The sequence below is a fragment of the Electrona antarctica genome (genome assembly GCF_951216825.1).
Source record: "Electrona antarctica genome assembly, chromosome: 1".
NCBI classification, from domain to species: domain Eukaryota; kingdom Metazoa; phylum Chordata; class Actinopteri; order Myctophiformes; family Myctophidae; genus Electrona; species Electrona antarctica.
Window position 1 is genome coordinate 12037107 of NC_136806.1, and position 22917 is coordinate 12060023.

A 22917-nucleotide genomic window follows, 5' to 3' on the forward strand; every position below is an offset into this window, starting at 1 on the left:
CTCTACAGATGACGTTCTAATCTAAGACATACCTCTGCTTCCTCCATGAGGAAGCACTCTACAGATGACGTTCTAATCTAAGACATACCTCTGCTTCCTCCATGAGGAAGCACTCTACAGATGACGTTCTAATCTAAGACGTACCTCTGCTTCCTCCATGAGGAAGCACTCTACAGATGACGTTCTAATCTAAGACATACCTCTGCTTCCTCCAGACCAGAGGAAGCACTCTACAGATGACGTTCTAATCTAAGACATACCTCTGCTTCCTCCATGAGGAAGCACTCTACAGATGACGTTCTAATCTAAGACATACCTCTGCTTCCTCCATGAGGAAGCACTCTACAGATGACGTTCTAATCTAAGACGTACCTCTGCTTCCTCCATGAGGAAGCACTCTACAGATGACGTTCTAATCTAAGACGTACCTCTGCTTCCTCCAGACCAGAGGAAGCACTCTACAGATGACGTTCTAATCTAAGACGTACCTCTGCTTCCTCCAGAGCGGTCACTAACTCAGCCTTCTCAGTCTCCATGGCCTTCATGGTCTTCTCCATCTCATGGATACTCTTACCAGTCTCACCCATCTGTTCCGCCAGGTCTCCAATCTCCTCTATTTTAATAGAAAAAAAATCATTACTAATTGACTGTAAAGCACTGGTACACCATTGTACCCTATATACTCAGTATGGCGTCCTTGGAACAACATATTTTCAGATGGGGGTCGGCGGCCTATTAGGCTATACATATACTTTTTGGGGTCCTTCTTGACATGATATTGAGCACCACTGATACAGAAACATAGGTATTTCAGAAAACTGTCATGATTTAGAAGACATTTTTTTTAATTCCGACGTCAGGCCTAAATGTCCTCCTGGTACCCACGCTGGAGGTTCTTGTTCTCCCTCTTCGTAGTGTCCACCTGATCCAGAGCCTCCTCGTAGTAGTTCCTGGTCTTGAAGAGCTCGGCGCTGAGAGCGCGGGCCTCTTTCTGAGCAGCCTCCAGCTCACACTGTCCCTCCTGCAACTTCTGCTTCCACTCAGTCACAACCTGGAAGGGAGGGCGCTCTTATCATCATACATCATCATACATCCTCATACATCATCATACATCATCTATACATCATCTATACATCATAAAATTCCGGCCAATCACTTTTGGCGTCCTCACTTTTCTGTCCTCACTTTTTATCCTCATTTTTTTAAGCCCTCAGCCAATCAAATCATCACTATGGCGTACGCACACACACACGCACACGCGCGCACACACACACACACACACACACACACACACACACACACACACACACACACACACACACACACACACACACACACACACACACACACACACACACACACACACACACACAGCCCATAAAACACACACACACACACACACACACACACACACACACACACACACACACACACACACACACACACACACACACACACACACACACAAAAGGCTAGAATATGGAGATAAGAGGTTACTTAGGTCGCATTCACACCTCTACTTCGGTAGACTCGATGCGAATGGGCGGAGAAGTTGCATCATTCTTGCATACTTAATTTGCTGCGTTTGCCTTCACACTGCATGGCCGTGTCAAACCACAGTAGGGAACCGCATCAGGGAACGTCATCAATGAGTTCAATTCATAAACTTTACAGTGAAATAGATGGTGTTAACTTAAAAATATATTGTTTGAGTAATAGTTAGGACTTAATAGGACATAAAGTGAGGGTTACGTGGTGCATTCACTTCTAGTCATTTTTACTAGTTGACTAGTTGCCTAGTTTACTAGTCGACTATAGTTGTTTAACTACCTATTTAAGTACTTTTTTTTTTTTTGGAAATAAATAACTACCTATAATTTTTTGGGGAAATAACTATTTGTACATTTAAAAACTGTGTACATTGGTGAATATAGCTATAATCTACCTGATCTTGAAAAAAGACCCCCCCCCCCTTTTTTCTCTTTTTTTTCTTATAAACTAGTCAACTAGTACCAACAAGGTTGACTAGTGGATTTACTAGTCGACTAGTTGAATAGTCGACTAGTTGCTTAATGCCCTATTAAGTGGGTGCAGTGTGTCGTCGGGGATTGGACGTTGTGTAAAGCATTCTGGTGTGAATGCAACCTTATTTTGAGAGGAGCTGATTTCTGAAATGACAATTTAGGCAAGATGGCAAGCACTGTTTCTGAACCTTGTCAAAGTTCCTCTGCTTCTTGTCGAGGTCGGCGGCCATGCTGTTGCTCCTCCCCACGTCGACCATGAGGTCCTCCACCTCACCCTGCAGTCTGTGCTTGGTCTTCTCCAGAGAGACACACTTCGAGTCCACAGCCTCCATCTGCTCCTCGGCCTCCTGGAGACCCTGGGCAAGCTTCTTCCTGTTGGATCATGGAACACAGCGGCAACGTCTCTGATCAGCTGATGATTTTTAGGAATGACTCCCAGCAGTGAGTCAGTAGTGGAAAAAGTAACTCACATTATTTTGTTTTTACTTAATTAATACTTAGAAATGTCATGACGTTCCTGGTAACGTTTATACTCACTTGGCCTCCTGGATCTCGTCGGTGCGCTGCGCGGTGACGCTCTCGTACTTGGCCCTCCACGCGGCCGCCTCGCGGTTGGCCACGGCCGCGGCGCGCTGTAGCTCCACCCTCATGGCCTCCTGCTCCTCCTCCAAACGCTGTAGCTCCGCCCTCATGGCCTCCTGATCCTCCTCCAAACGCTCGCGGAGCAGCTCGACGTCGCAGAGGGACGACTGCAGGCCGTGAGCCAGGGCGCGCTTGGCCTTGACCTCCTCGTCCAGCTGCCTCCTCAGTTCCTCCACCTTTAAAAACCCATTTAGACCCGAGTTAAAAACATTCACTTTGAAATAATATATATTCAAAGATTTGTGCCACATTTTTACGATTTTTCAAAAATAGCAGACCTACAAGCTCGTAGCGCGCCACTCGGTGGCGCGCTATGAGCTTGTAGATCTGCTATTTTTCAATAGCTAAATTATAACATAATGTTTAAAACACCAAAAAGGGTTCCCACCGAAAATGGGTTAAAACCCCATTTAGACCTGAGAACTAATTCTACAAAATGTCTTCTAAATCCTGACAGTTTTCCTGAAAAACCTCAGTTTCTGTCAGTGGTGCTCAACCTTTTTCACGTCAAGGACCCCAAGAACCCCCAACTGAAAATATGTAGTTCCAGGGACCCCCCCGAGAAGCGTTAAAAAGAGTTAAAAACTTAATCTCTGAAAGAATATATATTCAAAGATTTGCGGCACATTTTCAAGATGCGTCGACTGCCGTGGCTATTTTCTAAATTCTTTATACATTTGAAAACTTGGAATGAGACATTCTGCATAATAAGTACTTTCTACATTTGGTACTTAAAGTACTTTTACTTTGAATCCCAGACTTTTACTTGTAACGGAGTAGTTCTAAGTATTGGTACTTTTTTTGATACCTCTTGGGTGTGGAGGATTTTGACGGTGACTTTGCCAGCCTCCTTGCTCAGCATGGAGGCCTTAAGGTACAGCTCCTTGGGGTGCGTCACGTAGCAGGCCATTTCCGGGTCCGTACTCATGGTGGCGGCTACAGAGGGTTCTCTGAAATAACAAAAAGCAGGAGCTCTTGTATGTGTGCTCTTCATGTGGGGTCCAAGTTTCTTAATTACTTCATCATTATCCAACATTGCATGTGGCCAACTAACTGCAACCAAGCTAAGCTATACGTTAACACAGGAATAGAAAATACTACATCAGGGTCCTATTTGTATATGTCTTTAAATGTTTTGATGTGTGTATATACACATCTAAGGAAAGAAATCATCACAGTTAGAAAAAAGGGAATACGTGTAGGCCTACACCCTATACAGTATAGAAAATAATTATTAAGATCATGGAGAAATATAGTTGCAACAGTGATGAAAACCTATAAGACTAAGTCACAGTAAAATAAATGAAACCATACTGAACTGTTTTCTTCTGTGGCAGACAGTAGTGTACCTTTCAACTGGAGCAAGCTGTTATCCTGCTGGCCTGTGCCTTCTGTTTCTCTAGGACCCCTTATATATATGGGTACGGGGGATGCTAAACGGCCAGCAGCTGAAGCAACACTGCCTGTTTGGTTGTGGCCAATTGGATCACGTGCCATTTTATTTCACATAACCGTTTCCCCGCCTATAGACAGAACACCTACATTTGAAGAAGAATTTGACCAAATCCTATAAATCCATGCAATGATGTTTTAATTTTTCTGGGATCATTATTTCAGGCACCTTTCATTAACATGATTTTTTTCATTTTTTACATCCTTTAACTTAACATACTGTTACATAATGTTCATTTAAATATAGTTTTGTTGCCTATATTCCATGCACAGGTGGGAAATGAGTGACTTACTGTAATACAGTGCTATCTGTCAAAGGATGTTTCATGAGAATTCTAATCTATGAGGCTTTGTGAAACTAGATTTTAGTCATATTTTAGTCATGTGAAATGTTTTAAGTCTACAGTTGATCAATCATGTTTCATGAGAATTCTAATATATGAGGCTCTGAACTTATGCCAAACCATTCATCATTGTTATGACTGTTATTTATTTCACTTTGATTTCATTTGTTCTAGCTCAGCATTACAATAGATGGCTGGGCTGTCTCCTTACTGCACACATTAAGGAAAGTTCTCTCACAACTGCAGTGGGGAAAACAACATGCTAAACCATTTCTGCCAAATTAATAAAATATCTACCGATATATTTTTTTGCTTCAGATGATATATCCAATGATGGTATTATAGTAATGCTGACACCTCTCCTTTGTTCTGACACATCACAAGCGATCGTGTTAAATACTCACATGTTAACTTGCTGAAATGACAGCCAACAGCCTCAGGACAAGCATGGCTAAAGGATCAACAGCTGATGGTCAATTGTAGTGTATGTTCTTTGTCTTGTTTGAATAGCCAGTATAGGCCTATATTATTCTTAGAACAAATGCTTGCCAAGTTTATTGCCAACATAGGTGAGGTCTTTTCTGTCTTTCTGATAAGGAGCTTTTATATAACTGTTAGATTTTTTAATTAGACTAATACAATCTGCATTGTGTTGTGCTGATGTGAATGGGCAGTCGAATAAGAATATTATTATTGTTAATTTACATTTTGTAAAATGTTGAACACTTAAAGGGCTATTTCACAGCTGGAAGAAACTGCAGTCACTCAATCTTAATAGTATTAACAGTAGCACAATTTGAAATTTGCGCCCTATGGCCAGAAAACTAATGTAGTCTAAATACAAAGGGAACTCGCTCGCTCGCTCGCTCACTCACTCACTCACTCACTCACTCACTCACTCACTCACTCATCAGAATCAGACCAAAGTGACACCTCCAACACCCACACAAAGGATCAAGGGCTCCTGAAATGTCTGACTCTGAGATAGATCACACCTTGATTCACAAAAGACTTAAGACCACATTCTATTCTGTATCAGACTCTGCTGTGGGAGAGGTGCTGTACCAACATGTATGGTATGGAGCTACAACGCCTCACATGTTGAGTTGTGAGCTTGTAGATCAGCTATGTTCACAATTCTTGCCTCTTTTTTATAAATTATTATTTTACAATTTGGCCAATATTTGTTGATTACTTTTGATGCAGTATAGTCCTAGATGGTCTTTTTCTTTTCTTTCTTTCTTTTAAACTAAAAAGGTCTTAGAGATCCTTAAATTGTCACTTCCCTGTGATCTGGGGACCCCCTCATAATCATGTGGGGACCCCAATGGGGGTCCTGACCCACAGGTTACGTCTCCATCCTGAATGCATACATTTCCAAAGATTACCCCCCCCCCCACACACACACACACCAATGGCATCGCTGTAGTGAACGAAAATAAAAGCCTGGGTACAGAGGCTAGTCAAATCCTAGTCAAACACATGTAGGGTTTCTTCCTGGAGGCTGAGACCTTGACAGTCGAGCGTGCCAATGAAAAAAACTGATATAGTGACATGACATCACAATATCATCCCCTCTAACCCCTCCCCGTTTATCATACAACAGCTGTGGATGCGGCTTCAGTTCAGGTGGATCACCATTCACCACCTACCAGCCAAACCAGGCATATGGTGGGCATGTCCACATACAAATGACATTTTAACAAATACTGTACAGTATTTTGAAAAAAAGTCTTCCTCCTTATATAATAATAATACCTGATGATCATGTTTTAGGGTGGGAAAAAAATCAAGTTAGTTAAAATTAAGCAGTATCGGCAGCTTTTCCGATTGGTATTGGAACAACACTACTTCTGGTCTAACCCCAGATTTAATATGAGAAAAGTGACTAGATGTCCTGGTTTTGCCAGGCCGTATCAAACCGGTTTCAGACTATCCATAAACATGAAAATGGCCTGGTTAGCTGGTTTTCAACATCCACTACCAAAATGTGCTAATTTTTTCACCACATGTTCTGTTGTTCAGTCACTAATTGTGCTAAAATATTTGTCATCAGGTGAATATATAAAAATACAACAAAAACCACAATAAATTGTCAAAAGTAATGAAAAGCTCAATAATGAATAATCAATTGATCAGTGCGAAGAAATTAAACGTTTAAAGTTTATTCAATCATGGTACATTCTTACAAAGCCATGAATCAAATTTTGACGGAAGCTGCCTTTCAATGGATTCTGTTGGACAATCTGTTTTTATATCCATACAATCATTATTTCACAATTGAATTAGAAGAACCTACTGTAACTGTATTACAAAACAATGAACACTACAATTAATTTACAACAGCACATTCTTGAATTAAGTACTTTATTTGGCAGAGTATGTATAGATTGGTTATGGTGGATTTTATGTACCATTGGCATGGTGATATTTTCAATATATAAATGTATACATTCCATCGTATAGTGAACTATTGTATGTACAATCCACCATGTAAGCACTGTACATATATATAGTTAAATGTTGAAAACTGGTGAAGTGGTCCTTTAATGCTATGTTTATTGAGCACTGTCACATTGCAGAGGATGTACAGTATATAAGAAAAAAGGGAAAAATGACTTTTAGAAATACAAATTTACAACAAAAATAATCAAAGTCAATGACAACTTTTAGTGAAAGTGTATGTCTCATTTTTGCCACATATTGTTTTGCATACATCTGTCTTGTATACCAGTGTAAAATAAAGGCACATTTCTTTTAAAGATGTGTTTCTTTGGCATCTGTATATGCTTTATTGCAGATATATGTGTGTATTTCAGGGTAGAGAGACAACACTCCAAGAGAGAGAAGATACAAGAACGCCCATGGTGATCACTGATTACAAATAAGGGCATGGTGTGTGCAGTAGCGCATGGCACCATGTACCCTGTGTGTGTGTGTGTGTGTGTGTGTGTGTGTGTGTGTGTGTGTGCGTGCGTGCGTGCGTGCGTGCGTGCGTGCGTGCGGCCGTCTGTGTGTGTGCGTGCGTGTGCGTGTGTGCGTTTGCAGTGTGCACACATAAACATATACATATAGCTCCCATGCAGTTCCACTTTGTGTTCCTCACAGCTATTGCTCCAAGCTTTATAATATAGGACAGTATCGTCCACCACAACTGTTGTCTCTGGAGTCTTGTGCTTGCAGTACTCCCCCTGCAACACTAGAGGGCTTGTCAGCCTGTGCCACAGCAGAGGAGCACTCCCCCTCAGGATGCACTCTGCTGTCTGCCAGCTTAAACTCCACTGATGTAAACGAAGAAAGGCTGTGATTTGTCTTTGCCCAGGTTTTGCTGGTGTCAACGGTGGGCGAGACCCTGACACCCTTTGCTTTGCTACTACTGCGAGCATCTCCGTTCCCGCTTTTGACACTGACGTCGTCCAAAAAGGGGTCCGAGTCACTCCCGTGTTCCATATTGTAATAGGCACACTTGGGGGTTTGAGGCTTTGCCAGGTCTTCGAGCTCTGACGAAGATATGACGTCGAGGGGTTTGTGCTGCGCCAAATGATCCACCTCGCCGGTGTTCTCCTGACATGAATCTGCGGATGTCGTGTCTGCAGTGCCATACATTCCCTGATTGTCGCTGGAGATTGGAGGGGAATTTCGTATGAGGTGGTTCTCCTTGAGGAGCCACCTACCTTGATCAATGAGAACCCCTTCATTTGAGTCGGCCTCTGTGGAGGCCGAAGCAGGCTCTTTTGAAGGCTTCTTTAATGAGCTTGCTGAGCTGTGATTAGACAGATCCTCCCCTAATGCTTTTGTCCCTGAGTCATAAGTGGAGAAGCTCCCGCCACTCTTTAACGTGGGCCTTTCTGAAAACTGTCCTTGTGACAGTTTTGAGTCGGAGCGCCCCTCACTGTTTAATGTGGGTCTTTCTGATATATGTTCGTGTGACAATTTTGAGTCGGAGCTTCCCTCACTTTTTAATGTGGGTCTTTCTGATATATGTTCGTGTGACAATTTTGAGTTGGAGCTTCCCTCACTGTTTAATGTGGGTCTTTCTGATATATTTCCTTGTGACAATTTTGAGTCGGAGCTTCCCTCACTTTTTAATGTGGGTCTTTCTGATATATGTTCGTGTGACAATTTTGAGTTGGAGCTTCCCTCACTGTTTAATGTGGGTCTTTCTGATATATTTCCTTGTGACAATTTTGAGTCGGAGCTTCCCTCACTTTTTAATGTGGGTCTTTCTGATATATGTTCTTGTGACAATTTTGAGTCGGAGCTTCCCTCACTGTTTAATGTGGGTCTTTCTGATATATGTTCTTGTGACAATTTTGAGTCGGAGCCCCCCTCACTTTTTAACGTGGGCCTTTTTGATATATTTCCTTGTGTTAATTTTGATTTGGTGCGCTCAACGTTTGTTCTCCTATTGGGTTTATCACTCATATGCCTTGCGCCTGTGTAGTTTGGAGACTGACTCTCTGAATTCTCGACACTCTCAGAGAAAATGTCTAAAGATCCTTGAGTCTTGTCGTATCCACCGCTGTCTGACGTCTCCGGCCGATAATCAGTGGATAAATCAGAGGTATTTGGGCTTGGAAGTCGCTTTAGGCGGTACAGGTTATCACTTCTGCTTTTGGGGATTATAAATCGTTTTGTGTGCACTACCTCAGCTTTATCCTGCTCTATCCTAATGTTACCGCGACCATCATATGTGAATATCAGGGCTGAAGATTGAAGGGCAGAGTTAACAAAGTCTAACAATTCCTGTGATATTTCAACTGGGTGGCGTGGGTTGCAGCTTCCGTCCTCGTTCTCATCTCCCTCCCCTTCATCGGTTATATCTTCGTTCATGGTGTCTGAACCGTGACGCATGTCATCCTCTTTCTCATTTTCGGTGTCCTCTGTATCGACATTTGTGTTCTTGTTTTCTTGGTGCTCCTCCCACCTACTCTGTAAATAACAGGCTTCGTCCAATAGCCTTTCATTAGCGGCTTCTTCGTCCTGTTTGTCCTTCTCCCCTCTCTCTTCCTCAGCCCCCTCATCAGACAGGCTGTCCTGTTCTCCTTCCCTTGCTTCCTCAGCCTGCTCTTCCACCCCAACCTCTTCCGCTTGCTCCTCTCCCTCATCCTCCTCCTCTCTGTCTCCCTCCTCCTCCTTACCACTCTCTTCCACTTCACCGCCCCTGCATTCTTCTACATCCTCCTCCTCCTCCTCCTCTGTATTTTTGTCCGTCGCAACCTCGCCCTCCTCCATCTTCTCTTCTTCCCCACTCTCGTCCTCCACCACCACCTTGTCATCCCTCGCTTTCTCATCCCCCTCTTCCTTGTCACTTTCAGCAACTGCCTCTTCTCCTCCCACTTCCTCATCCTCCCCCACAGTGTCCTCCCCCATTTCCTCATGGTTGCCTTCTTCGTGCCTGTCCTCCTCACTCTCCTTCACGTCCTCATCTATAACCCCCTGCTCCTTTTTCTTGGTTCTCTCTTTGATCTCCCTACCCTTATCCTCTGCCCCCATAGCATTTTTCTCGCTGTCACATTCGTTAGGCTCCATTTCTTCTCCTGACTCAGAATGATGTGTTTCTCTTTTTAGCATGGTACTTTCTTCTACCTCCGGTCGGACGTTTCTATTGTGCTGGAGTGTTGACGTAATCTCCTCCCTAAGGTCTTGGGGCATGTTGAGCTCAGCCATGAGCTCATCAATAACCAAATGTTTATCTTCAAATGGGTTGCCCCCTTCAGAAACATCTAATGCAAACTCTGAGCATTTGGGAGACAGGGGTTCACGTTCAAGCCTCTCCCTCAACACTTGGAAATCACTCCAGCGTTCTCTAAGCTTTAACGAGGTTCTGCTTTGGAGATCTGTTAGACTTGCTCTCTGCTCCTCCCCATCCTCAATAGTGGAGATTTTCTGCAAGGATTCCAGCATTAGCATGGCCTCTGAGGTGACTGCAGAATCTGAGTTGGTGTCTTCTGATGTAAAGCCTGCTAAGGTATCTCGCAGAGTCATTACTGACAGAAATGAAAGGAACACTTTGGAGGACGAGCCAAACACTGAGGCCACTTGTGATGAGAAATTGGGTAGATTGCTAGACTTGGATGATTCATCCGTTTCAGTGGCACTTCTGATGGACTGAATTGATGAACACATCTGTTGCAGAACAGGTTCTACCTTTGATTTCAGACGTAAGCGGTTGGATGTGGAAGATGATGAGTCACACTCAACTGGACCAATGCTTTCAGCAGATTTGAGTGTTCTCAGTTGACTCTCATTGTCTACAGGTTCTATAATGACAGTTGGCATCGAGACACCCACTGCTCTCTGTCTATTATTTAGCACACCAGTGGACGTTGTAGGTGCCACGCTGCATACAGGAACAGATAAAGACGTGGATGCAGGGATACCGTCGTCACAATGCGAACAATTGTGTCCCTCTATATTAGCTTGGCATTCACTCTTGTCCTCAGATTCAGAATCACCACCTATCTGAAAAACGACCTTTGGACTAGATGATTGCTCTGTGTCTGCGTCCTCCATGTATGGTGTTTGTATCAAATCCGGCTTCATTTGCTGCAGCCAATTTTCTACATATTGGTGGGGGTCAGACGGCGTTGAAATACTCTCGGTCAATTCTAATGTTTGTTTTGGCATCCTTTTCTCACTCGTGGTTTTTTGCTTGGTCGCCAATGATCTTTTCTTTGTTGCAGTTCTACTCTCATGTGTATGTACATTATGTCCAGTATCTCTAGGAGTTATTTGACTCATATTCAGTTGGCTCTTAGATGACATCCCTTTGGGATTTTCTACATTACGTGATCCAGGTTGTTTCTTTATTGGTGTCCTTTCATCCCTACTTACTTTCTTCTTTGTTTGAAATATTTCTATTCTCTTAACATTACGATCATTTATATTACTTTCTGATGTCTTTCCACTCTTTGAAGACCGTGCCGGGCTTTCCTTTGGTTTTTTACCTGAACTAATTACTGGAGGAGACATTTGCTTCCCGGTAGTTTTCGCTGTTTTCCTTTTCTTTTCACCTTGAACAACATTGGATTTTTTCACAGACTCTGTTTCCTTTAACGGAGATTCATTTTGAGAGTCTGCTACAGTCTGGGCCTCATTATCAGTCAAAGGGGAAAGGTTTTTGCTAATGTTCGGTGTGGGTGCCTTGGGTTCAGATGACAAAGACAACATCTCTTCTTTCTGCCTGTGTAGTGAGTCAGCGATGGATGGCAGGGTAAAATCAACATCACAATCATTGCTAGATGAATGTTGCCCTGAGTCACACGAAGCCGGTTTATTCTGTGGGACTGGAGGAGAACTATGTTCAAACACGCTATCTGTGCTGTATTCCATGTTTGCAGTATAGCTGTCAAAGCAACCCTGCTTCTCGTAAATGTGCATCACAGTCTCTGTAACCTCATCATTTTGTATCTGTAGTACCTCTGCTGTTCCTGGTGACCTGATGGAGGAGTGAGACCCTTTATTGCTAACCCCGGCAGCAGGTGTGGTTTTGCGGGGCTTTGGGACTGGCCTGCTGCTGCTGCTGCTGCTCTGTCTGAGCACACAGTAGCCCTCGGTGAGCTCGCCATCGGCAGTCCTCTCCGTGTAGGAATACTGGCCCAGTGTGCTGCTGGCTTCCACCCCGGACTCCGTCACCGTCTTCACACTCTCCACAGATGCTTTCTTTCTGACGTGTCGAGGACTTGGGGTTGGGTTTTGCTGCGAACTTGATTTGGGTGTTTCTGTCGTGGGACTCATGTCATGGTTCTCTTGTTTGGTTTCATCCTCACTAATACCAGGGTTGTCCCTAGCCATGGAATGGCTCGAGTCAGGTGGACTTTTGCCTGACGTGGACTTTGAGGCACGAACTGTCGTCTTACTAAGGCTGACGCGGCTGAGTGTGGTGGTCCAGTGGAGCATCTCCTCCTCCTTTATGGTCAGACGCACCTTCATCTCCACCGTCATGCTCCCGTCTGGGTTCACGCGGAAGGACTTCTCGATGTCGTCGTCCTGGGGAACAATGCAAGCGCGTCTGTTCTCTGCTCCAGAATGTTCAGAGTTGTCCATGTCAGTGGAGCTGTGGCTTGGTGGGTTGCCTTCGGTTTCAGTCCTCCGTTGGTGACTGTCGGTGCTTCCATTCAGAGACTTGTTGATCTGGTCGACAATGTGCCGTTCTGATGATAATGAGAAATTCCTTGAGGCTCTTCCACTGGATGAAGATTTGTTTTCCTCTTTAATTGCCGATGTATGATATGAGGATATTCCATGAGAGGAAATGGAGAGAGAGAGAGAGAGAGAGAGAGAGAGAGAGAGAGAGAGTGGGGTTAATAAAAGACGTATGAGACATTGAAGTATTGTGTACAGCATCATGTGTACAGCATCATCATTTAAATATAGTGAATATATACTGATTAATGAACACTTACGAGTTAGAGGTTGCATGTCGATTGGCTCTGCAGCCTCTGAGTTCACTAACATCTGTGCCACCTGACCCGTTCTGTGAAAGCTGTGCTTTCCTGATCTGAAGCGTTCACTGCCTGCTGCGACGATGATGCCAGAGCACAAGATCAGGGCAGCAAGCCCGTCAACCTGAAAAGGACGGGGGGGAAAACATTGGTGTCAACAAAGTTAATGGTGTCACTTGTTGATTTAAACGAGATGCATTTAGTTATCCTATGTTTACTGTTGGCTACTGAGTACTGACTCTGAGCTATTTAAGTCCTTATGACTCATTGTGGCTTCAAACGCAGAGGTCTTTTTGCGTTAAAAAAGAGGGGCATAACAATATTTAGTGAGGAGTGATTTTGTCCTTCACACCCGTGTGAAGTGAGGGGCGCTCTTATCATCATACATCATCAATGATGTCATCATACATCATCATACATCATCTCATTCCGGCCAATCACAATTTGCGTCCTCACCTTCGTCTTCAAAGTTTGTGTTTACACGATGTTCGTGTTTACACAAACCCTCAGAGCTGGACATAGGAGGGGCTAGCGCCCCTCAAGAATAAGCTATTTTATATTTTACAATAACAAATAAATAAACAAATGCCGATCAACAAGCTTATCACAATGGCTTGCAATGCCTCACAATGTGACGTGTTCAGAGCTTTTTCCATACAATGGAATTAAATAGGGCTTCATTAAATCTGGACAATATAAAAAAAGCCACCCTCATGTGGTTCTAGTACGCATCTACCTCGCTCTGGATTAAGAGCCTAAATTGTAAATTGTACCTCGACATAAGTGAGTACCATGAGAACAAGCATCATGCACAAACAAAACACCTGTTTGTCTGTATCACTGATGATGGACTGATGTATGGACAGACATTAGGAGAGATATACCAAGGGGTATACAGTAAGGGGTATATACTGTATACTGTATGGTGATGGTCACCAGGGACGTGCAGAGAGTGTTAGAGGGGCAGGGGCTAAAATCCCGTAAGAGGGCACTTTTGGACAAAATAATAGAAAAAATAGCAGATCTACAAGCTCTCAACGCGTCGCAGCGCGATCAGCTATTTTCGGGGCGCAACCCAGCACTCTTTAGCTATAGAGATGCGGTGTATTACGACATGGATTTCTACGTTCAGGAGACTTCGGAAAAAAAGCAATTCTCCTGAAGGCTGCCTTCCGGCATGGAATGGAAAGGAGAGGAGGGCATTTGCATTTCTTTCACTATAGTAAATGCTGCATTCGTGGTCTGGAGAGGGCAGTTGTTTTACAGACGGGTAAAAGGCCAGGGGCTGATGCCCCCTATGATGTCTATGTGTGCACATCCCTGATGGTCACATCAGCACAGTTGTTACTATACGGGCGGCGGTGGCTTAGGGGTAGAGTGGCTGGATGGTAACCGCAAGGTTGCCAGTTCGAACCTGGGCTCCCCCAGAGTTAGTGTCAAAGGGTCCTTGAGCAAGTCGCTGAACCCCTAATTTCTCCTGATGTGCTGGTTGGTGCCTTGCATGGTTTCCGCCGCCATCAGTGTATGAATGTATGTGTGAATGGATGAATGTAATGCACACGCCTTGGATAAAGGCGCTATATAAATGCACCATTTACCATTTACTATATATAAAGATGGTATAGTCTGGTGACCACCAGAGAGACGGGTGACAGCCGGAATGTAGAGGGCACCCCGGGAGCAGTATGGGTTAGCGCCCCAGCCTGCATCCTCCGTGAGGAGGAAGCCCATTCGAGCTGCAAGTGGAGCCTGCAGAACTCAAGAATCCACCACTCCTGAATGAAGTGTCTGGGGCTGGGAGTCTGGTGCAACGCACAGGTCCTTAGCTGTACTCCTGGTGAGAGCAGGAGTGGACCTGGTGAGACGTAGGAGGGGCCCGGACAGGAGGCAACCCACAGAGCCTAGTCCCTCCACATGCCAGAATAGTACCTCTCAGTCCCGGCATAGTAGTTCCGGAGTGGTTCCAATGGATTGTGTGGCCCTGGTCTTTCCCTAGTGTAGTGGGTCTGATCGAGGGTAGCTACTGGGACGTAAGTCGGGACTTGATCACCCCGGCTGGGTCACCCGAGTGAGGGGTATGATGTTTGCGAGACCCAAAACCCCGATGACCTTGCAGGGATACATCACTGAGGATACGTCCCAGTTGCATCCATGCGATGTATTTTCATTCAAAGACATGCTTACAGAGAGAGACTCTTGGGGTAATGGAAGTCAAAGACGTTGGCTGACATGTTATTTGTGCCCAAAGTGGCCACGATACCCCAAACTACATAGTGCTGCTTTAAGCCCTATACTGTATATACTTATTTGAGGGGCGCAAGCCCCTCCTATGCCCAGCTTTGTGTCTGTGTGTGCCCCATAGCAATGATGATTGGTTGAGGGCTTAAAAAGTTAGGATAAAAAGTGAGGACAGAAAAGTGAGGACGCCAAAAGTGATTGGCCGGAATGTGATGATGATAAGAGTGAATAGTTCCAAACTGTGTTGTTCCCAACACACACACACACATGCATGCACACACACGCACACAGACGACGACATTCTCTTGGTTATAATTTTACAGATATTTGTCCGACATGACTCCCATTATGACCAGTGTGGATCTTCTGATCGCATATCATATATGTCAGTTCAGTGCCGGATTAACACCTCTGAGGGCCCCTGGGCACTGTAGCTCGAAGGGCCCCCCTTCACGCGCACGCAACATTTTTGCTGTTTTGGGGCCGTTTTGAGGCGGTTTTATGCCGTTATATTGGCCTATTTCTGGTCGCCTACCCCCCCCCAGAGTGATAGCCAATCTAGCGCATTGTTGCTGCTTTACACACAATTGCACTTTTCAGCTGCCTTCTCACCAACAATAAAACACTAATCTTTTTAGACACCATTTATTTCATTCGGATTAGCAGGGACATTTTCTGTGGAGCTTTTTTGAGGGGCCCCTGGTGCCCAAGGGCCCCTGGGCACGTGCCCAAAGTGCCCATATGGTAGATCCGGCCCTGTGTCAGTTAAACATACTTACTCTTCTGCCATCAGCGGAGTAGAGTTTCAACACAGGGAACTGCATGATCTGGGAAAGGTAATCCAACAAGGCATCAAAGGTCGGCGCAGTCCTTCTCTGCAACACGACTGTTCGCTTGACAGTGGGCTCCCTGTTCTTGATGACCACGAGCCTCTTTGGCGTACGCACCCCCGCTTGCCTCTCGTTGATTCTCCCGATCCTCTTGGTGGTGCCCAATTCTTTCCTTCTGCCGGACCGACCGATCCTGTTGGTGGTGCCCAATTCTTTCCTTCTGTCGGACTGACCGAACGAGGGTCCGTTCCGTCCCCCCCGTCGGCCCACGCTGTCAGACGAGGGTCCGTTCCGTCCCCCCCGTCGGCCCACACTGTCAGACGAGGGTCCGTTCCGTCCCCCCCGTCGGCCCACGCTGTCAGACGAGGGTCCGTTCCGTCCCCCCCGTCGGCCCACGCTGTCAGACGAGGGTCCGTTCCGTCCCCCCCGTCGGCCCACGCTGTCAGACGAGGGTCCGTTCCGTCCCCCCTGTCGGCCCACGCTGTCCGACCGTGTGGTGTCCCACGGTATCTGCTGCCGGTTGACCTTGTCCAGGTTCAGAGGCTTGACCCGTCTCCGGTCGGAGCACACGTACAGTCCCCCGTCGCTTAAGTCCTCCAGGCCCTTGAGTTGGTGGGTCCCGCGGGGCGTGGTGACGGTCCTCACGCCAAACGGCAGAGGCACTTTCTTGGACAGGGCGTCCAGCAGGGCGTCGAATGTCTTGAAGGTGCGGCCGGTGATGACCATGCGGTGCCCGCCGAACGTGTGGTCCCCGCTCTTGTAGAAGCACACTCGTTTGTAGGCGGAGGGGTCGGAGACGGGTTGTTGCAGCTGCTGCAGGGTCCTGGAGGCCGGCGTCTGCACGTCGCTCCCTGAGGTAGGGCCCCCGGCGGGCAGCTCCTCCTTCCCTGAGGACAGGCGCCGGGCGGGCAGCTCTTCGCTCCCCGAGGACGGCTGAAGGGCGGGCAGCTCTACGCTCCCCGAGGACGGCTGCCGGGCGGGCAGCTCTTCGCTCCCCGAGGATGGCTGAAGGGCGGGCAGCTCTACGCTCCCCGAGGACAGCTGCCGGGCGGGCAGCTCTACGGGGGACGAGTTACTCATGTTGTCCAGGGGCTGGCTATATAGGGAGAAAACAGAGAGAGAGAGAGAGAGAGAGAGAGAGAGAGGGGGGGGGGGGGGGGGAGAGAGTGAGGGAAAGAGATGTTACTCATGTTGTCCAGGGGCTGGCTATTGATGATATGCACATGGCTGCCATCATGCCAGAAAGGTGCTACCTAGGTGCAACTTTCCATAGACAGCCCATTCATCCGAACAGAAAAGTCCTATCTATTAAAATAGATAGGAATCTATCTATTAAATAACGTCAAACTCACCAACATTGCAGCTGTATGGAAAGTTTGAATTATCGTCTTACTATATTTTTATTAAACAAACACATTGCAGATTGAAAGAGGATAATTCAAGCTTTCCGTACAGGGGGTCCTTATCATGAAAAGGTTTTGGAAGCACTGTACTAAATTCTTCAAGTCACCCCATGATACAACATACCCTTATGGGAGCAGTATCTTAGTGGCAAATGCTAAATGCTTCTATGTAAACAAAGTACTTTTCATCACCCACTGGCTCACACAACATGAACAATTATTATTATTCTACACATACCAAGGTTGAGCATTAATGGTAAAATGAATGGTGAATGCATTAATCCAACAGCATCTTCGTACCTCCATTGATACAAAACTACCTCTGTGGCCCAGATGATCACTTCGAGCACTCGTGGTGGCAATCACAGCTTTGCCATCTCGCACGGTTTCATAATATAGTGGCATATGTCAAAGTGGTACACTGACTACACTACATAATCTCCACACTGTAACAAGATTCTAAGAAAACAATAAAACAGCAAGTAACGGATAAATACTATTATTATTATTATGTTTCTTTTTTATGTATGTTTTCTGTGTTTTATCAGCTGTAACAATTAAGAGCTATAACTCAAACAGAGCAATGTCTCAAACCAGATTGAGTAATATGTCCACATCCTGCATGCTTTAAAATGCATATATATAAAATATAGCGTATATAGAGAGAGATATTACTTCATAAGAGATGAGTCAACTTGACATGCCATGGATCTCCACACCAAACAGAAGCATGTCATCTACAGTATGAGCATTGAAACTATAGTCATGATTCTAACAGGAACTAAATAAAATGTTGGATAAGGCAAACAAAATGATAGAGAAAATCTCTAAATTAATACACTTACCGTATTTAATATGTTCCATAAATCGTGATGTTATGGCCAAAACGCCATAACAGAGCTAGGCATCTACTACTGCGGTCCTAGAAGCTGCTCAGTGGCGTCCATCCGCCAGGCTATTTCTGGACGAGTAACATCATGGCCAATTTGCTTAATCTTTGCTCAGAGTTAATCAGCATATCATGCTGTGGTGAATAAAGTGTGGGAAAGAACCCGACAGGAATATGGACAACAACTGGCAGGCAACATCAGTGCGTACTTCAAAGTGCATCAAATATATGTGTTGGTATTTATGGATGGTAATTATATTGGAAATAAATATGAATTCTGTAATTTTGGTCCACAAAATTGCATTTTTGTATTATTGATAGAACATACCCCAGTCCATCTAAAACAAAGACATCTGTTTCCAAAGGGATTTTTACTGCATGTATCAAATATAATGTCAAAACTTGTCTAACTCAAAATTGTCAATATAAGATTTGAACTGAATGCAAGAGAGAAAAAGCCAAGTCATTGAGACTAACTGTGCAAATGAGTGATTGAAGCATATTACACTCAATACACTGGTTACATTAAATTGACATTTCCCCTCCTACTCTGTCTAGATATCACGGGTTGGTACTAGTGCCGTTTCTATTTTACCGGCAGCCTCTTAATCAGATTTGAGGAGCCTGCTTGGCCTAATAGGGATTAGGTGAAAGGTTTGACACACTTGTTGACAGCATGAGATACAGCAGAACAAGACCTTACCGTAGTACTTTCGCCTCACAACTAAGTAGGTATACTATTGTTGTAACATCTGAGATATAGAGGAGACTATATATTTTCATACATTGTCTTATATTTATTGCAGTTGTCAAGATTTAATTTATAATAAATATACCAAACTGGATATACTGCAATCTTCACAATGACATAATGTACAATGAAATAAAGCATAAGAGGTGAACAACGTGGTACACTTGTATGATTTGCTTAGACGGTAATGGTTGCATCGTAGTAGGTGAGATGAACTCTCACCCTATGGCAGTTGCTTTACAAACTCGCCCTGACCTGTGTGACCTAACCTAATTGCTTCTGTCACATGTTTCAAGGACAATTTCCCTCAGCACGGAGATGGGCTGCTCGAGGGATTGGTTCACTATAAGTTCACGTAGAGTGGCACGAGAGTGGTTTTGTAAACCTAGTGTCATAATCAACATCACACACCCTCACAGGCCATTTTGATTATGGTCTGTCATATAAGTATAAGCATATAAGTTTAAATTGTCTGTCTGTGACACACTGTCCTTTGATTATTATTACTATTTTTTGAGTTTTGAATACCCCTTTTACTCCCCAAATTAGTCGTTATGCCAATTAATTCCTCCGCACTCACATTTGTGTGTTGTCACTGCTGTCACCTTCTGACTCACCTGCCAGTAAGGCTCTACTACACCAATCGGATGTAGTAGAGCCAGGCTGTACTACACCAATTGGATGTAGTAGAGCCTTGATCCGTCCTACTCCTCCTGCCCAACGCTCTCCCTGCTGACTGACAGGTGCAGTGACAAATATCAACCTCGCCACCCGGCTTCCCACCCCTGAACACCGGTATTCGAATAGATAGACGCTCGACAAAGCTGGATGAACCACAGTGGATTCGAACCCCCAGCCTCTGTGGTGAGCGGGCAAGCAATTTACCACTGAGCCTATAGTAAGGTTACTATAGACACAGAGCCTATAGTAAGGTTACTATAGAGCGTCGCAGTCCCGCCCCCTACCATGGACCAGGAAATTATTCTCCGTTCATTTTCCTCATAGACATTTCAGAAAGTATTTATTTAAAGACGTTTACGCCGCGGACAAAGCCAACTCGAGTCGTGACAAATCATGACAACAAACAAAAAATTTTGGGCCGAACAAATAATTAGAAAGAAGAAAAAAACGGCAGGTTACAACACTTTTTTTGTTTCTTCTTTGTAATTATTTGTTTGGTCCAAAATATTGTTTGTGTTGTCATGAGTTGTCACGACTCGAGTTGGCTTTGTCCGCGGCGTAACCGTCTTTAAATAAATACTTTTTGAAATGTCTATGAGAATAATGCATTGGGTTTCATTTCCTGGTCCATGATAGGGGGCGGGACTGCGACGCTCTATAGTAAGGTTACTATAGACACAGTACCACTGAGCCTATAGTAAGGTTACTATAGACACAGTGGTAAATTGTTCTATAGTAAGGTTACTATAGACACAGTGGTAAATTGTTCTATAGTAAGGTTACTATAGACACAGTGGTAAATTGTTCTATAGTAAGGTTACTATAGACACAGTGGTAAATTGTTCTATAGTAAGGTTACTATAGACACAGTGGTAAATTGTTAAGGTTACTATAGACACAGTGGTAAATTGTTCTATAGTAAGGTTACTATAGACACAGTGGTAAATTGTTCTATAGTAAGGTTACTATAGACACAGTGGTAAATTGTTCTATAGTAAGGTTACTATAGACACAGTGGTAAATTGTTCTATAGTATGGTTACTATAGACACAGTGGTAAATTGTTCTTTGTGATTGTGAGAGAGGCCATCCTTATATAAGAGTACATTTTTAAGTGATTGTCTGGTAGGTTAGGCAATTCCTTATAGGTTCAAAAAGACCAAGGCTTTTATGATTTTATAATGTAGATTGGGGTCCCAGAGATGAAAAACTGTACCAAATCGGGGTCTGCTGCCCTAATACATGTCAATCTGGGGGTCCTTGAATTGAAAAAAGGTTGAGAAGCTCTGTGGGCAAGTCCCAGAAAAGGTAAAGCATCTGAGCAGGTAGAGAGGGAACAAAACCCTTCCAACACAGACAGAGAACTGGAGTGCAAAAGGTCAGGAACTTCATCCCCTGCTGCACCACCTGATTATACCTCATTATCTTAACTGATTATAGTGGCAATGTTTGTCCGGGTAGCTCAGTCGGTATAGAGCACTCGCCTTTCAACCGCTAGGCTGATCCCGGGCACCGCCAACTCTGATATGCCGATCCCAGGCACCGCCAACTCTGATAGGCCGATCCCAGGCGCCGCCAACTCTGCGTATGAGTAGCACGGCTTGAAGTCGTGCAGTAAGTACTGGGAGCCATGGGGTTGTTTTTGGCACCAACATTTTATTTTAGTTTTAGTCATAGTCTTTTGAATAGTTTTCATTAAAGTCCCCTGGAATGTTTTAGTGTTAGGTGACATTCACACCAGAAAGCTTTACTGCGATTAAAACGAATCCTGCTACACATTGTCAGAAACTGCCTCATTCGAATCCTAATGCGCATCAAAGAAACAAATTCTACTTCGACTTACTTACTTACTTACTTACTTACTTATAGTAGCAATTTGTGTAACTGCCAAAGGGCCAAGGCCTATATTCAGTCGGTCTTGTCTTTCACAGTATCGATTCAATGCGTATATGTCTTTGAATTTTGTTGATCGCAATTCATCAACAAGTTACTCTACTCAATGGCACTAAGGAGTAAGGATGCCATACAATGTGTTCAACATACTGTTTACTCTTAATAAAGTTATAATGACAAGCCAACACCCATATCAAAACATGTAGGCCTACTGTAGGCCTAAATACAAATAAGTAATTGTTAAGGCACATAAAGTAATGCACATTTACAATAATGAGGTTTAGGTAAAGTAAAGATAAAGTTAAAACATAACAGTATCATGAGTTACGTGGCTTGCAGCTCAGCTTTTGTTGTGAGATGTCAACTGTTACAGATACACACTGACTCAGGCATTTAAATCAAATCCTTTCTGTTCTAACTGATTTATGTAAGACAATATTTAAATCAAACCACATTTCACATCGAGTGTACATCTGTGCTTTAGTGCAGTGGTTTTCAACCAGTGGTCCGGGGACCACCAGTGGTCCTTGAGGGGGTTCCAGGTGGTCCCCATGCAGCTAAATGATGGAGAGTTGGTAACCAAATGGACCCTTATAGATCTTTAACTCTTGAGAGCGTAAAATTAAACCAAATGGTTTCATGGTTTCATTTTACGCTCTCAAGAGTTAAATTATTGTTAAACATCCACATTACAAGAAGTAGACAAGACGTCTATACACATCAATACAGCATGGAATTGTGGACAATTTTTTTTATTTGGTCTAAGAGGCTAAATCTCATCAAATGGTGGTCCGTTATATGAAATGGGTTAAAAACCACGTAGGCCTACTGCTTTAGTGTATAGCAGCAGGTGACTTGAAGAAGACCCACTGATGCCATCTAATGACAATTTGTGGTATTGTTTTCCTAACAGTTATAAGCTTTCCCCGTCAGTATCCTTCCAATAGATGTCTGATGGTGTCAGTACTAGAAATATACTCTCTGCAAACTTTCAGTGAAAAGGCCAGGGAGGGGAGAGGGGGTGAGCCACGAAGCTTTTTATTTTATTTTATTTTTTGAGGGGCGCCAGCCCTCCTATACACAGGTTTAATGTTTGTCTTTATAGTTCAATGTTTGTTTTGTAAACGCCATTGACAATGAAGGGAAGATTTACGTCATAATGTAACTCATTACGTCATATAATGTTTCTTTTTTTTTTATGGCGTTTAATGTTTGTGTTGGCACCGTTTGTTTTACATCGCCATTACATCACCTAATCAACATGAGTTAGACTTTAATATATTAGCGCCCCTCACTTCACACGGGTGTGATTTTTTGCTTGATA

General features: G+C 44.1%; 1 protein-coding gene across 1 annotated transcript; it reads right to left on the reverse strand.

Moving 5' to 3' along the window:
• Positions 1–7585: 7585 nt before the first annotated feature.
• On the reverse strand, positions 7586–17057 carry LOC306913988 (uncharacterized protein; the record flags this gene model as incomplete). The annotated part of the gene is made up of 6 exons (XM_079490846.1): positions 7586–8373; positions 8920–10573; positions 11549–12675; positions 12871–13033; positions 15927–16205; positions 16458–17057. 6 exons carry the CDS (start codon positions 17055–17057, stop codon positions 7586–7588), a joined length of 4611 nt encoding a protein of 1536 aa, XP_079346972.1.
• Between the last annotated feature and the right edge of the window lie 5860 nt (positions 17058–22917).